The sequence below is a fragment of the Kogia breviceps genome, chromosome 19, assembly GCF_026419965.1.
Source record: "Kogia breviceps isolate mKogBre1 chromosome 19, mKogBre1 haplotype 1, whole genome shotgun sequence".
Lineage (NCBI taxonomy): Eukaryota > Metazoa > Chordata > Mammalia > Artiodactyla > Physeteridae > Kogia > Kogia breviceps.
In genome coordinates, this window is record NC_081328.1 from 11,957,488 (window position 1) to 11,972,382 (window position 14,895).

Genomic DNA, 14,895 nt, shown 5'->3' on the forward strand with positions numbered 1-14,895 from the left:
CACATGCCTAGAGTCCATGCTCCGCAACAAGAGAAGCCACCACAATGAGAAGCCCGTGAACCACAACAAAGAGTAGCCCCCACTTGCCGCAAGTAGCCAAAAGCCCACATGCAGCAACAAAGACCCAATGCAACCAAAAATAAATAAATAAATTTATTTTTTTAAAAAGTATTGCTTAATTTCTCTTGAGATTTCTTCTTTGACCCATGTGTTATTTAGAATTGTATTGTTTAATCTCCAAGTATTTGGGGATTTTCCAGCTCTCTTTCTGTTACTGATTTCAGGTTTAATTCCCTATGGTGTAAGAGCAGATGTTGTATGATTTTTAGTCTTTAAAATTTGTTAAGATGTATTTTACGGCCCAGAACACGGTCTGTCTTGGTGAATATTCCATGTGAGCTTGAAAGGAATGTGTATTCTGCTGTTGTTGGATGAATAGTTAATAGATGTCAGTTAGAGCCAGTTGATTGATGGTGCTATGAGTTCAACTATGTCTTTACTGATTTTCTGCCAGCTGGATCTGTCCATTCTGATAGAGGGTTGTTGAAGTTTCCATCTCTAGTAGAGGATGAACCATTACTCCTTGCAGGTCTATCAGTTTTTGCTTCATGTAGTTTGATGCTCTGTTGTTAGGTACAAACACATTAAGGATTGTTAAGTCTTCTTGAAAGATTGTCGTCTTTAGCATTGTGTAATTATTCCTGATAACTTGCCTTGGTTTGAAGTCAGCTCTGTCTGAAATAAGTATTTCACTCCACTCTCTTCTTGCTTGCTTGGTTTCTTAAGACAAGTTGGATTTAATTCTTATCAATAGGTAAGGTGTATCTTTTTCTAGCTTCTTTGAGAATTTTTTCTTTATCTTTTTGATTTTCTATGTTTTAAAAATCTCACGCCTAGATGTGGTTTTCTGGGCATTTTTTCTGCTCAGTGTTCTCTTAGCTTCCTGGGTCTGTGGTTTGTGTCTGACATTAATTTGGGGGAAATTCTCAGTCATTGTTTCAGATTCTTCTTTTCTCTTTCTTTTCCTTCTAGATTTCCATGACACATATTTTATACCTTTTGTAGTTGTCCCACAGTTCCTGGGTATTATATTCTGGTTGTTTTCCTTTTTTTAAAAAAAGTCAACATTTTTTTAAAATTATTTATTTATTTATTTATTTGGTTGAGCTGGGTCTTAGTTGAGGCAGGCTGGCTCCTTAGTTGCGGCACTTGGGCTCCTTAGTTGCAGCATGCATGTGGGATCTAGTTCCGTGAACAGGGATAGAATCCAGGCCCCCTGCATTGGCAGGCGGACTCTTATCCACTGTGCCACCAGAGAAGCCCTGGCTTGCATTATTTCTGATGAGAAGTCTGATATTAAATATTTATCTTTATTCTTTTGAACAAAAAGTGTCTCTACGCTCTCCCTGCTTTTAAGATTTTCTATTTATCTCTAATTTTCTGTAATTTGATTATAAGGTGCCTTAGTATGTTTTTTGTTTTAATTTTTATTTTATATTGGAGTAGAGTTGATTAACAATGTTGTGTTAGTTTCAGGCGTACAGCAATGTGATTCAGTTATACATATAGATATATCTATTCTTTTTCAAATTATTTTCCCATTTAGGTTATTGCAGAGTATTGAGCAGAGTTCCCTTGTGCTATACAGTAGGTCCTTGTTGGCTATCTGTTTTAAATATATAGTATGGTTTTCTTTATGTTTCTTCTGTGTGGAGTTCATTGAACTTCTTGTATATGTGTTTATAGTTTTTATCAGTTTTGAAAAAATTTTGACCTTTTTTTCAAATATTTTTGTACCTCTTTTGCCCCTTTTCTGAAACCCCAGTTATGTGTACTGCTTGATATTGTCCCATTGGTCACTGGTGCTGTGTTTTATTTTTTTGGTCTTTTTCTTTTTTTTTTCTTCCCCCTGTGTACATTATTTCAGGTAGTTGTTTTGCTGTGTCTTCAAGTTCACACATCTTTTCTTTTGCAGAGTCTAATATGCTGTTAATGCCATCTGTGAATTTTTTATTTTAGATATTATAATTTTCATGTCTAGAAGTTCCATTTGGTTAGTTTTTATATCTTCCCTCTTGCTCTTCATCATGTCCATGTTTTGTTGTGGAGCATATTTCTAATAGCTGTTTTGATGTCCTCATCTCCTAATTCCATCTCTCTTATTTCTTGGTCTGTTTCTAATTGATTTTTAAATCCTGGTTGTGAGTCATTTTCCTGCTTTTTTATTTTTATATTATATTTTATTTATTTATTATTTTTGGCTGCAGTGGGTCCTTGTTGCTACGCGCAGGCTTTCTCTAGTTGTGGCGAGCGGGAGCTTCTGTTCATTGCGGAGCATGGGCTTCTCATCGTGGTGGCTTCTCTTGTTGTGGAGCACGGGCTCTAGGCACACGGGCTTAGTTGCTCTGCGGCACGTGGGATCTTCCCAGACCAGGACTCGAATCCTTGTCCCCTGCATTGGCAGGTGGATTCTTAACCACTGTGCCACCAGGGAAGCCCTCCTGCTTCTTTCAGTGTCTGGTAGTTTTTGACTGGATGCTGGACATTGCATATCTTATGTTTGGAGGTGCTGCATTTCATTGTATTCCTTTAAAAGGTGTTGAACTTTGTTTTGATGCTTAACTTCAGTTACTTGTGATCAGTTGGATCCTTTCACATCTTGCTTTTAAGCTTTATTAGGGTAGATATAGAACAAGCTGTAGCCCCATTACAAAGCAGTATCCTTTCCAGGACCCTACTAGATGCCCCTTTTATTAACAGGGTCTTTCTGCTCTGGCTAGTAGATCCACAAACTAGTCCCAGCTGTCTGGAATCCAGGAATTGTTCAGCTTACTGCTTTCTGAGAGTTCTTTCCCTGGCCTCCACCCCACACATCTAGATCATTCTGCAGAATATCCCAGCGACCTCCTCTGCAGATGCCCAGAATTCTCTCCATATGAAGCTCCTTCCTCTTATATTTTGCTCTTCAAATTCTTACTGCCTCAGCCTCTCTGAACTCCAGTCTGTCTCATCAATTCAGCAAGATTATTGGGTTCTGTTTTAGTTTCCTTTCCCTCCTTTGCAGCTTGAGAATTTCCTTCAGGCAGTAAGCTCTGGCAGTTATAGGGCTCACCTTGTTTTTCTCTCTGAGATCATAGGTCTTCACTGCAGTTGTCCAGTGTCTGAAAAATTGTTTCATATATTTTGTCCAGTTTCCTAGTTTATGGTGGAAGGGCAATTTCCTTACTAGTTAATCCTTCATATGCTGAAGCAGAAGTCCTGTATAAATTTTATACTTTGCAAACTTTTTAGAATAATCAGAAGAAATAAAGTCTGTCCTTTTACCTTTTAACCAGTTCACTCCATCTTCATACTCCCTCTTCTGAATTTGTATTTGCTATAGAAGAAATTGATTTCATGTTCTGTTGAAACTTTAATGCAATATATATTCTCAAGTTATTTGCAAGTGAGTGCATCTCAAAATACAGATTCATGCTAGATTTTACAATTTCTCTTAATATGGTGTGGGGGGGTGTATATGCATGTTTTTACTGTTGTTTATTAACTAATTTCTGTCCCAAAGCTAAATGACCTTCATTCTGAGCATTGCAGGTGAGACCTCTCTCTCTTACTCTCTTTCCACATACATACAGCCCTAAAATCATTGGAGAGGCTAAGTGGCTTTTTGTTTAAGTTGCTTTGGGCTATTGATACAATTCTTGTTATTGTCACTTGTAACTTAACTCAATATTTGTTTGCTACTCTTATCTTTTTCACTTGAGTAATGCTTAACTGTAAAAATGTGTAACCACATAAACAGTGTTTGACTTGCCTGATTCCCGCCCCACGCCCCTCAAGGTGGTATAGCTGTATGCTGGGAAAGAAATGCAGCCTGGCTCCTCTGAAGGAAGAACTTCGAATACAAGGGGTAAGGCTTTGTCATTACTATTCTGGTGTATCCACTTTTGATGGTACTGGGAGTATAGATAGAACTTTCCTTTATACCTAAAAGCTCTAAATGTGTTTTTTGTTTGTTTTATTTTTACTTGTTTATTTTTTAATGTTGTAACTTGGGGGCTAAAGGGAACTTTTTATAAATTATTAAAATAAGGCCTTCTTTGACCAATAAGAAAAGATGGGGAAAACAGGATGAGTAGAATGTCAGAGAGAAGCCAGACATCAAAAAACATGGTGTCTGCCTACCACTGACCCCACATCTGACTCCATTATAACTGCAGAAACTGAAGCTAAGGGGCTTGTTCCAGGTCACACGTCTAGTTCACACGTCTAGTTATCAACGAACAGCTGAAACCAGAACAATCTTCAGTCTGGTGTGCAATCTTCACCCCACTATGGTGTGACCCACACAAGTTCAGCCCCTTGCTCGTGTTTTGAAAAGCAGGTGACAAATACATACTTCCCCAGCTCCCCTCCCAGTTTATGGTGTTTGGGCATGAATAGGCAGGAGCAGGATGACTTTTCAGAGAAGGGGTCAGATGTGAGTTCAGCGGTAGAACCAAGTTTCTGATTTCAGTTTTCTCTCTGACATTCTACTCATCCTGTTTTCCCCACAACACCTTTTCTGTGTTAAAATTGTAACAACTAGAAAGTAGTTCTGTTTTCTTTCCTAAAATCTGGTAGACAAAAGGGAGACTACATAGCTGTGTCTAGCTAGGCCTTAGAGGCTCTCTTTCCTAAACAAAAGAACATTTGAATCATTTTACCAGTGGTTCTCTGAAGGGCTGTGTTTTGAGTGTTTCATATATTGGACCTTCAGGCCAGAACTATAAACTCTCTCGTGTTTTATGGCAGGAAGAAAGCCCACAACTTTGTCGAGAGGTAATTTATTCATTGATTATTAGGCAGCTGTGCAGAACTGTTTTTGGATGGTAGTGTTTGTTAACTGATAAAAAGAGCTACCAACATATAATTTAACACGAGGCAGGAGCCAGAAACATAGTAGAATTACTAGAATAATGAGATGCTGTGTTTGCTGGTTTCAGGTTCCTAAAGTCACCTACACTGAATTCTGCCAAGGTCGGACAATGAGGTGGGCTTTGGCTTGGAGTTTTTATGATGATGTAACAGTACCAGTAAGTAGAGACCTTCCTTTAGCTTCTCTGAATTCCAGCACATGGTGGGTTTTAGTAGGTCATAAATGAACTAAATCTGTACTGTCCTGTTTTCCTGAAGTTTGCCCCAAATGCTTATGTCAGAATGGCAAGTGGAGAGGCTGCAATGGGGAAATGAGGAGATGTTGGTCAAAGGTTATACTTCCAGTTGTAAGATGCATAAGTTCTTGGGATCTGATGTACGGCATGGTGACTATAGTTAACAGTACTGTATTATATACCTTAAAGTTGCTAATAGAATAGATCTTGTGTTCTCACCACAAGAAAAGAAGTAATTATGTGAGGTGATTGAGGTGTTAACTAACCTTTTTTGGTAGTCATTTCACAATATTTGTGCAACAAATCATCACAATTGTACACCTTAAACTTACACAATGATATATGCCATTTGTACCTCAATGAAGCTGGAGAAAAAAAAGTGGGGGGGGGGAGTGGTTGTAAACCAGACATGGTCCTGGAAGGCTGACCGTGGTGACTGTGGAACCTTTCTCTGTGAGTTTGTGCAACTCATTGATTCTTACTCAGCAGGCATAAATGAGTTGGAAATGCATCTTTTAGGAATTAAAAAATACAGGTACAAAAACTTTGTGGGTATGATTATTCTGTTAGATATTCCTCAAGCACTGAAATTGAAGTCTGTTTATCTTCTATTAACACTGCTGTTTTCCTAGAGTAGCTGTCTCCTGGGGTTCCTGGTGGATGTAGAAATTACCATTTGCGGTTGCAGGCTTTTGATGTGTAAAACTTAGAGATCATTCCAATGAAGGGTTCTGTCTCGGCTTTAAGATTAGCACTGGAATACTGATCAGTTTTGAAGCTGGGTGATAGTTCATTACCTTATTTTGTCTACTTTGCATGTGCTTGAGCTTGAACATTCTTCCGTAATAGAATGTTTTAAAACATGATTTGTTCCACAAAATTCTCTTTGTCCTCTGTGTTGCTATATGCAAAAGAAAAATGTTTCTGAACTGGTTAGACCGAATAATTTTTCTGGGCTGTGCTAAGAGGTGGTAATAGAATAGCATCTGTTTGTTCTCACATTTCCCTTGGAAGAATGATTGACTTGCCTGGAGCCGTCCACCTTAACGTCATGCACACGTTGCTCAGCCTGGGCCGCTTCTTCCCACTGTTTTACGGAGGCCTAGTGCCTGGTCCTTGCCGTCTCTAATCCCCTGTCCACACCACAGGCTTTTTCTGGGTGCTCCTCTCCCAAGGTCTTGGCCACGCTTGGTGTCCAGAGCCTCTCTTAAATGTTGCTGTATCTATGAGGCTCTTTCCTTCTCCCATAGGGCAGAGGAGTAGAGACACGTGCAGAAGTACAAGGGGATGATTTGCAGATGTTTCTGAATACGTGAGCTCAGATTTGAAACTGAGCCTTTCCTTCCTGTGCTCTGCAGCTAGGTGTGCTGCTGGATTGAAGTAAGTTTCCCAGTCAAGTCTGATTGGCCTGCCTGATGGAAGCCTAGACTTGCCTCTGTGCCATGCAGTTAGGGTATCTAGAGGTTTGTGTTTGAAACTCTCACTGGTTAAAAAAGATGGTTCTGCTTTTTTGACCTCCCTGAGGGATTATCCTTTCTGTTGTCTTCTAGAACACTAGGGCTTTACCACCAAATGGTTAGAATAATTAGTAATGTCCTAGCTATCCCTGTGCAGACACTAACAGCTGCAGGAAAATGGAACTGCACCTGTTTCCAAATGCTTCCTGTTTAACCTGCTTTCTGCACTTGTTGGTACCGCAGGCAGAAGAGCTGATAATGAGCTCTGGCACTCTTCAGGCCATCTCAGGGACCAGCGTCACCCTTGCCCCCTTGGATTAGTAGCTATTTCAGATCACAGTATCAAAGAGCACTATACTTCTGTGTAGCAAAATCAGCTTACTTTACTTGCTCCCTCCCTCCCTGTCTTTTAGGCCGTCCTTGAGCCCTGTTCCTAGTTTCAGCCATCGAAGGATGCCTCTTGCTAAGGGCTTCAGGTTTCTCCCATGCCAGAGTACTCATCCCTCCCCACCACTACCCCCAACCCAAAGTTGTTAATAATGCATTCCCAAGTATTCCATTAGGTACACTTAAACTGCTACAGGGAAAATGGCAATTTCTGATTTGTGGTAACCCAGCAACAGTTTCTTAGCACTGGTGCCCTTGATCAGCATCTGCTTTCCCAGGGGTAGTCCCAAGGCACTCGGGACGTTTTTAGTGGACTGTCCTCTTGGTTCACCTTCCCTCTACCTGGACCTCTCCCACTCCTTGCTTTTTTTTTTTTTTTTTTTGCGGTATGCGGGCCTCTCACCGCTGTGGCCTCTCCCGCTGCGGAGCACAGGCTCCGGACGCACAGGCCCAGCGGCCACGGCCCACGGGCCCAGCCGCTCCGCGGCACGCGGGATCCTCCCGGACCAGGGCACGAACCCGCGTCTCCCGCATCGGCAGGCGGACTCCCAACCACTGCACCACCAGGGAAGCCCCCACTCCTTGCTTTTTGAAATGATCACCTCATTTCCTCCTCTTGCTCCTGTCAGTGGTGGAGCGGGAGAAGGATATGCTGCTTTAGGTGAGGAGAGGAAGCCAAGGACTAGAGCTAGTTAAGCAGAAATATTGACCTACTTCCCCATCCCACCCCCACTCCCGCCTTTTTAGGGTAAATGTGCAAGTTACTATGGCAACTTCTGTTTTCACTTATCTCAGGCCTACTGACTTGTTTCTGTTGGTGCTGAATGCTGAAAAATTCTAATTCACTTCTGATTCAGGTGCCCACACTAAGCCCATTGCTCTTGTCTGGATTTATTTTAACAGCGAAAAGATGAGTCCTAGTGTTGATAGAATTTTGTACATTCATTTTTGACTGATGACAAATATAAGGAAACATATTGTAAGGACGGTTCTTTACAGAATTTTAGCAAGCGACTTATAATGCCTCTTTGTCCGAGCTTCTCCTCGAATTGCTCAAGGCATTATTTTAGGTTTGCTTTGCTTTGCTTTCAGAAGTTTGACACTTGTTAAAAGAAAAAGGGGGCTTCCCTGGTGGCGCAGTGGTTGAGAGTCCTCCTGCCGATGCAGGGGACACGGCTTTATGCCCCGGTCCGGGAAGATCCCACATGCCGCAGAGCGGCTGGGCCAGCACGTCCAGAGCCTGTGCTCCACAACGGGAGAGGCCACAGCAGTGAGAGGCCCGCACACCGCAAAAAAAAAAAAAAAAGAAAAAAAAAAAGAAAAGAAAAGAAAAGAAAAAGGGAAAATAATGTAGCTGCAGTAAATTGTGCACTCTTGGTCTGAGCATTGCCCAGGAACTCTGGTTTTGAAAAATGACCTCCCTGGGTTCAAGACATTTCCTTTGAGCTGGGTCTTTCCTGTCTAGGGAGTAATAACTAGAGGGCTTTTTGGAGAACAAATGGAGGGAAGGGGTCAAATTACTTACGTAACCTTGTTAGTGTCAGAGTCCTCTGACAGTGCTCCACGCACTATTCCACAGGTTCTCAAACTACTTCTAGATAGAGGAGGGATTCCGTGTTGGTGCCCAGGGGATGACAGTTGGGGGCAGATGTAAGGCTGGCACTTCAGGGCTCTCTCTCATTTTAACCGGAGCTGTTCTGCTTTTGTCAGTAGTATGTATTAATTTTATTTATTGAAAGGATTCTGCTGTTAAGACATGGTTAGAAAACCAGTACTATACCAGACTGTATATTATGGTGTAAAACAGATGTGATGGTTAGGGAGCTGAGCTCTTGAACAAAACCAAAGCTAAGGCTCCTCCTCTTAATTACTTTTCTTATTAAGTGTGATGTTCATTGTGATAATACTGAAGAAATAAGATACCATTTTCTATACCTTATGATGATTAGTTTTATGGGAGAGAAAAACATGTGAAGTATTGATACAAAATTTTATATATGAGTAAGTAATGAAATGAATGGTAGGGACCAGAATGGTGTGGAGTTAGGGAGTTCAGAAAAGGAAATGGTTCAGGCTGGGCTAGTGTGAGAGGACTTCACAGAGGAAGAATTGTCAGTGTCTGACTCATAGTTGATGCTTGGTAAGTATTTGTTGAATGTTAAAAGGAATGATGTAGGACTTCTACTAAGGAGCATATTGCAAGCAGGACGTTAATACGTATAGTAGATTTAAAGCAGTGGATATAGTGCTTTAAATTGTGATGTGAATGCTTCACATTACGTCATTTTATTTAAACCTGACAACAGTCGAATACGTGGTATTATCCCCACTTCCTAGATGAGGAAATCGGAGGCTCTAAAAAGTCAGGTTGGAGCCCAGCTTAGTCTGATTTCACAGCCTAAGCTCCTACTCACTGTACTGCCAAAGGACTGCCTTTTATTCCAGCCTAGCCGTGTATTAACCTACTCAGGCAACCCTTCATCACTTGCTTACAGGCCATCCCAATAGCCTTCCGTGTAACAGTCACTTGGATTCATCCTAAACTCACCATTCAAGAATGGATAGCTCCTCAGTGGCTCCTTGGGCCTCCCAAATCTGTCTTTGACTTTCCCTTCCATCCTAATTGCTCCCTGTTTTCCTGACTGTACTGTCTTCTACGATATTAGGAGTTCCACAGTCTTTTCATGATGGCAGGGTCATAACTGACTTTGTACAACCTTTGCTCACAGCCCTTTCTCTGATCCTTCCTGTGAACTTCCCTCCACTGCAGCCCAGCTCAATTCCAGCTTCTGCATAAAGCCTTCTTAACCATGCAGCCCATAGAAATCTCTCTGGACTTATCTCTTTCAGTCATTTGTATTCTGCATGAACTTCCTTGTGACCTAGTAGTTTGTATTGGTATTCTGTTTAACTGTGGCATGGTGGATAACACCAAAACTATTGCATGGTGTATAGAAAAAGCCTTTTGTGTGCTGGCCCCTGTCTAGCTTTATGTTGAGCAGGTTACTTTTCTAAGTTTCAGTTTCCTCATCTATAAGATGGGGCTAATAATAGTACCTACCACATAGGGTTTTGAGGATTAAATATAATTAACACAGTGCCTGGTATATAGTAAATGCTCAGTAAAATATATTATATTGTCATTCCGCACCATTCCTTCTCACCCACCTCCATATTTGATGCCCCAGTAATGTTGAGCTTCTGCTCTCTGATCCCTCTCCAGGAGATTCCTCTCTGACCATCAGACTCTCATCTATCAAGTTAGTTCAGTTACTGCCACCTGTGAAGTTTGCCCTCACTCTTCCTAAATTGATATTGGGATCTTGCTCCTGTGGTCACTGTTCTTGGTCCATATTGTGTCTTCTGCGTGGCATCAACGTAGTATAGTGTATATAGTATATATTATTTGAGGAAATAATAATTATTAAATGAATGAAAATGAAGGAATAAATGATGTGGTACAGTGATTCTCAGACTTTTCCACTGAAGTATCCACTTTGCTGGTTGGAATTTGTGAGCACAAATGATTACTACCTCTGTCAGAAGAGAGATGGGGCGTTATCCTTTTAGCCATATTTGTAGATGACCTTTGGTGTTGGTGTGCTGTCAGGGATGGCCCTGTGACGGTGACCTTTCCATGTTTACAGCCTTGGATGTCAGGAAGTGGAAAGAGAATCTGATTCTTCTCGCCCATCCTCCTCCTACAACACCACCATCTTTTTTCCACCCCCAGCTTAATAATCATATCTTAAGCTCCTTAGTGCAACGTGTTAGGCTGTCCGTAATTGTAGAAATTATGTTTCTTATGCTGGGTGATTGAGTAATAACAATACTACTATCTTAATGTCAACATGAATTTGTCTCATCTTGTCTGAAACATTAACTGAGCGAGTTCAGACTCAGGGCTTAGAGTCCACTATTCATTTCTCAAGAGCAGGTTTCTGACTCATACACACACCCTTTGTTTTTGGTCCTTTTCTTCTAAGGTTGTTTTCTATTCTTTAATTTCCATTTTTTATTAGTTAATATCTGGTATAAAGAGAAAATGTAGATTGTTTCTAAGAAATACCATCTAAAAGTTTTCTAGCATAGAATAAACTGGAAATTTTGTTGTATATGTGTGGGGTAGGGAGTTGCTGGTTAGTTCCTACAAGGCCTCACCCAGTAACTGGACCTGACTATGTGTGTGTGTGGACGTGCTCTGTCACTGTTTCCAGGCAGAATTGGAGTTAGCAGCACAATTACCAGAGGCTTTTTTTTTAGGAGAAGATCTTCAAAGCTGACAGGGTGTTTTCTTGTTTTGAGCCTTTATTCTTAAAATCCTGCTCATTTTGACCCATTAACCTTAGAATTAGCTTAATTTTTTTTAACTTTTGATAAAAGTTGTCTGCAAGTCTGCCTCTTAAAGTATCCATAATACATCTGGTCTTAGCTGAGTCATTTAAAAAAATTTAGCAAGTTTTTACTTTAAAGAAATAAACTTAAAAAATACAGCAGTGTCACTTGGTTTTTTAAATGGAACTTGAGTCCCTCTAGTGGGTAGAGTGTAAATCACTTTCCAAGCTTGAAGTTTAAAGGAAGACGACAACCTTGAGTTATGTGGAACCAGCTTTCAAATCCACTGTTCTCTTCGGTACTGGTGTCCCCTCTCCCCAGCTGAGAGGCAGTGCTTAGCTAGCCACGGGCTTGGCCCTAATGTTAACCAAGATTCAGCGTCCTTTTCCGCCATTGTAATTCTGATGGCCCTGGTCAGTCCTAGCATGGGATCTCACAAACTGTGGTTCACCAGCTGCTTGCTTTCAAGCCTTGGCAAGTATAAACTCAGGCTACAAGGTGGTGATTTTAAGCCATGCATTTCTTTATAGAAAAGAATACAATGCCCTTGGGGTCCTTGAGGTACCATGAAAAAAATACTTGCACAGGCCTGTTTTGGGCACAACAGGTAGATTAAAGACATTTAGTAAGTGGAGGAGTTACATACTGATAGCCAGAACACAGGCAGCATGGTATGGCAGAAAAGAACTTGGCTTTGGGGTTCAAATCCTAACCTGACAAATACTAACTGTGCGACCTGGACCTGATTACATAGGCTCTCTGTATCTTAGTTTTTCCCTTCTGTAAAATGGGGAGATGATAAACCCATTTTGCAGGATTGTTTTGAGTATTTAAAATAAATATGCAAAGGCCTTTGTGTTTTTAGTGCTCTGTGATTGGTAGCAGAGGTCATGGATGTTTCCCAAGCTGAATTCATTATAAGGCATGAGATTTAATTATTTGGATAACCTTTCCTCTTCTCCCATGCCTTCTTTTTCTTTCAGTCACCACCAAGTAAGCGAAGAAAATTAGAGAAGCCAAGGAAACCCATTACGTTTGTAGTATTGGAATCTGTGATGAAAGAATTATCCCTCAAAGCATCATCTTTGGGCTCTGAGACTGTGGAAGGCATAGTAGTTGTGACAACATGGATTGAAAAAATTCTCACCGATCTGAAGGTACCTGGTTAATAAGCACATTGAAGAAGTATTTACAGTAATCTCTCTTTTTTCTTCTATTTTTTAATTTTTTAAAAAGTTTATTTATCTTTGGCTGTGTTAAGTCTTCGTTGCTGTGCGTGGGGCTCTCTCTAGTTGCGGGAAGCAGGGGCTACTCTTCGCTGTGGCATGCGGACTTCTCATTGCAGTGGCTCCTCTTGTTGCGGAGCATGGGCTCTAGGCGCGCAGGCTTCAGTAGTTGTGGCACGCGGGCTTCAGTAGTTGTGGCACGCAGGCTCAGTAGTTGTGGCTCGTTGGGCTCTGGAGCACAGGCTCAGCAGTTGTGGCTCACGGGCTTAGTTGCTCCGCGGTATGTGGGACCTTCCCGGACCAGGGCTCAAACCCGTGTCCCCTGCATTGGCAGGCAGATTCTTAACCACTGTACCACCAGGGAAGCCCTCTTTTCTTTTTTAAAAAAGAAAGTTCTTTGTAGTTTTCAGAGGAGAAAAGTGATTTCCTATAAAATTCTGTTTTTCCTCCAAACAGGTCCAGCATAAACGAGTTCCCTGTGGAAAGGAGGAAATTAGCCTTTTCCTAACAGCCATAGAAAACTCCTGGATTCACTTAAGGAGGAAGAAAAGGGACCGAGTGAGACAGCTGAGAGAAGTTCCCCGAGCTCCCAAGAACGTCATCCAAGCTTTGGAAGAGAAAAGGTCCCCCGCTAAAGAGTCTGGCAACAGCCACGACTTGGCTCAGGGCCCCCAGGAGAGTGCTCTGTGTGGGCCTGCTCTACAGGAAGGCGAGTCTGCCACCGTGGAGGGCCGTGGCCCAAACCAGGACTCGCTTTCCCAGGAGGAAAACCCAGAACCCATGGAGGATGAAAGGAGTGAGGAAAGGGGAGAGGTGGAGGTTTGGGAACGTTGTAAAGGCTCTAGTAATGGAGCCCAGGACCAAGAGGCTTCTGAGCAATTCAGCAACCCAGTGTCTGAAAAAGGGAACCATCTCCAAAGAGTGGCTGGATGTTACCTATTCAAGTGTTTGATAAACGTTAAGAAGGAGGTAGATGATGCCTTAGTGGAAATGCATTGGGTTGAGGGCCAGAACAGGGATTTGATGAACCAGCTTTGTACTTATATTCGTAACCAAATTTTCAGGCTTGTTGCTAGTTAACTCCAAACTCCATGCACAGTAAAGCAGCTTGCTTTGGAGTGTGGCCTGTGGGGTGGCAAGCTGAATCCCACCATTGGCACACTGGTAGCATTATATGGAATTATCTGAAACAAATTAATCCATTTTAAACATCCCCCTCCCTCTTTTTTTTTAAGTTAACAGGGCACTGTAGTATGGTAGTTCAGAGGAAGAATTGTGGTTATTTGCATCAACAAAAAGCCATAAGTAAACTCACAGGGGATTTAAACTTGACTTAAGCTGATCACCTTAGCTTTAGACTGGTTTTCTGAGGCCAAAAGGATTATTTTTGCAGTCTGATCTTGGTCAGAACTTACAGAGCATCACACTCTCTCTGTCACCCCTAGTTGCTTCCTGAGAAGAGGTGACTTTCTCAACCCCCCAGTGGAGGTGGTATACCAGATAGCCCTGTACCTTCTTCTAAAGTCACCTTCAAGACTGAAGACTTTGAGTACATATAATTGATGACCTCTGTGTCAGTCCTGAGAAGGGAACTGGCCTAATGGTAGGTGGTGGGAGAGTCAGGGAGAGAAAGCTCAGTAATGCCAGGAAGAAGGGCCAATCAGGAAGTGCCTGGAAACGTCGGAAACATCAGCATATTCCTGACTCTTGTCTGTTTTGATGCTAGTTATTTCAGAAACAGAATTAGGGAATCAAAACTGCCAGATGTGACTGAGATACAGCAGAATGAAGCCATACCCCTACCTCCAACCTGTTTAAAGTACTATTTTGTAGCAGTTTTACTGGTGTGTGATTTTTTTTTTTAATTTGTTTCGACATTTGAAGTGGAGCTAATATAATAAGAATATTCAGAATTGAAAACTGTCAATCCTGTTTGAATCCTGGGGTTGGGGAGAATATTTTCTTGGCTTTGAATGGGTAGGTGATTGATGATAGAAATAAAAATGGAGCAAGATAGTTATGTGTAGTAAGTTGCTTAAGAAAGTCTCACCTATTGGCAGATAAGTTGTCGCTGATCAAAGACGGTTTTTTTGGGTTCCCTTGTAATCCCTTCTGTGTTTACCTGTTACCATTGGAGAATTCTAAGGCCGAGGTAACCATGTTCTTAAAACATGTTTCTAATTGTAGTGTCAGGGCTTGGCAGGAATGTCTCTGGAAAAGGAGTCTCTCTTTTATTCTCTTGGTGTCTCAGTTATCCTCTGCTGTGCTTAACTTTCATGGCTTGATTTTACACCAGCAGCCTAGGGTTTTATTTAGCCTGAACTTGCTGAGTATGGTACC

The 14,895-nt window shown here is 41.6% G+C and overlaps 1 protein-coding gene across 1 annotated transcript in view; it reads left to right on the forward strand.

The window, feature by feature from the left end:
* The window catches only part of METTL16 (methyltransferase 16, RNA N6-adenosine), a 55,810-nt gene extending 41,239 nt beyond the window's left edge, over window positions 1–14,571 (forward strand). Inside the window, exons 7-10 of the mRNA XM_059046725.2 lie at window positions 3,838–3,907; window positions 4,983–5,072; window positions 12,313–12,486; window positions 13,012–14,571. Of these exons, the coding sequence (XP_058902708.1) occupies window positions 3,838–3,907; window positions 4,983–5,072; window positions 12,313–12,486; window positions 13,012–13,635 (958 nt within the window). The 3' untranslated portion in view covers window positions 13,636–14,571. The remainder of the gene's footprint in view (window positions 1–3,837; window positions 3,908–4,982; window positions 5,073–12,312; window positions 12,487–13,011) is intronic.
* Window positions 14,572–14,895: the final 324 nt, after the last annotated feature.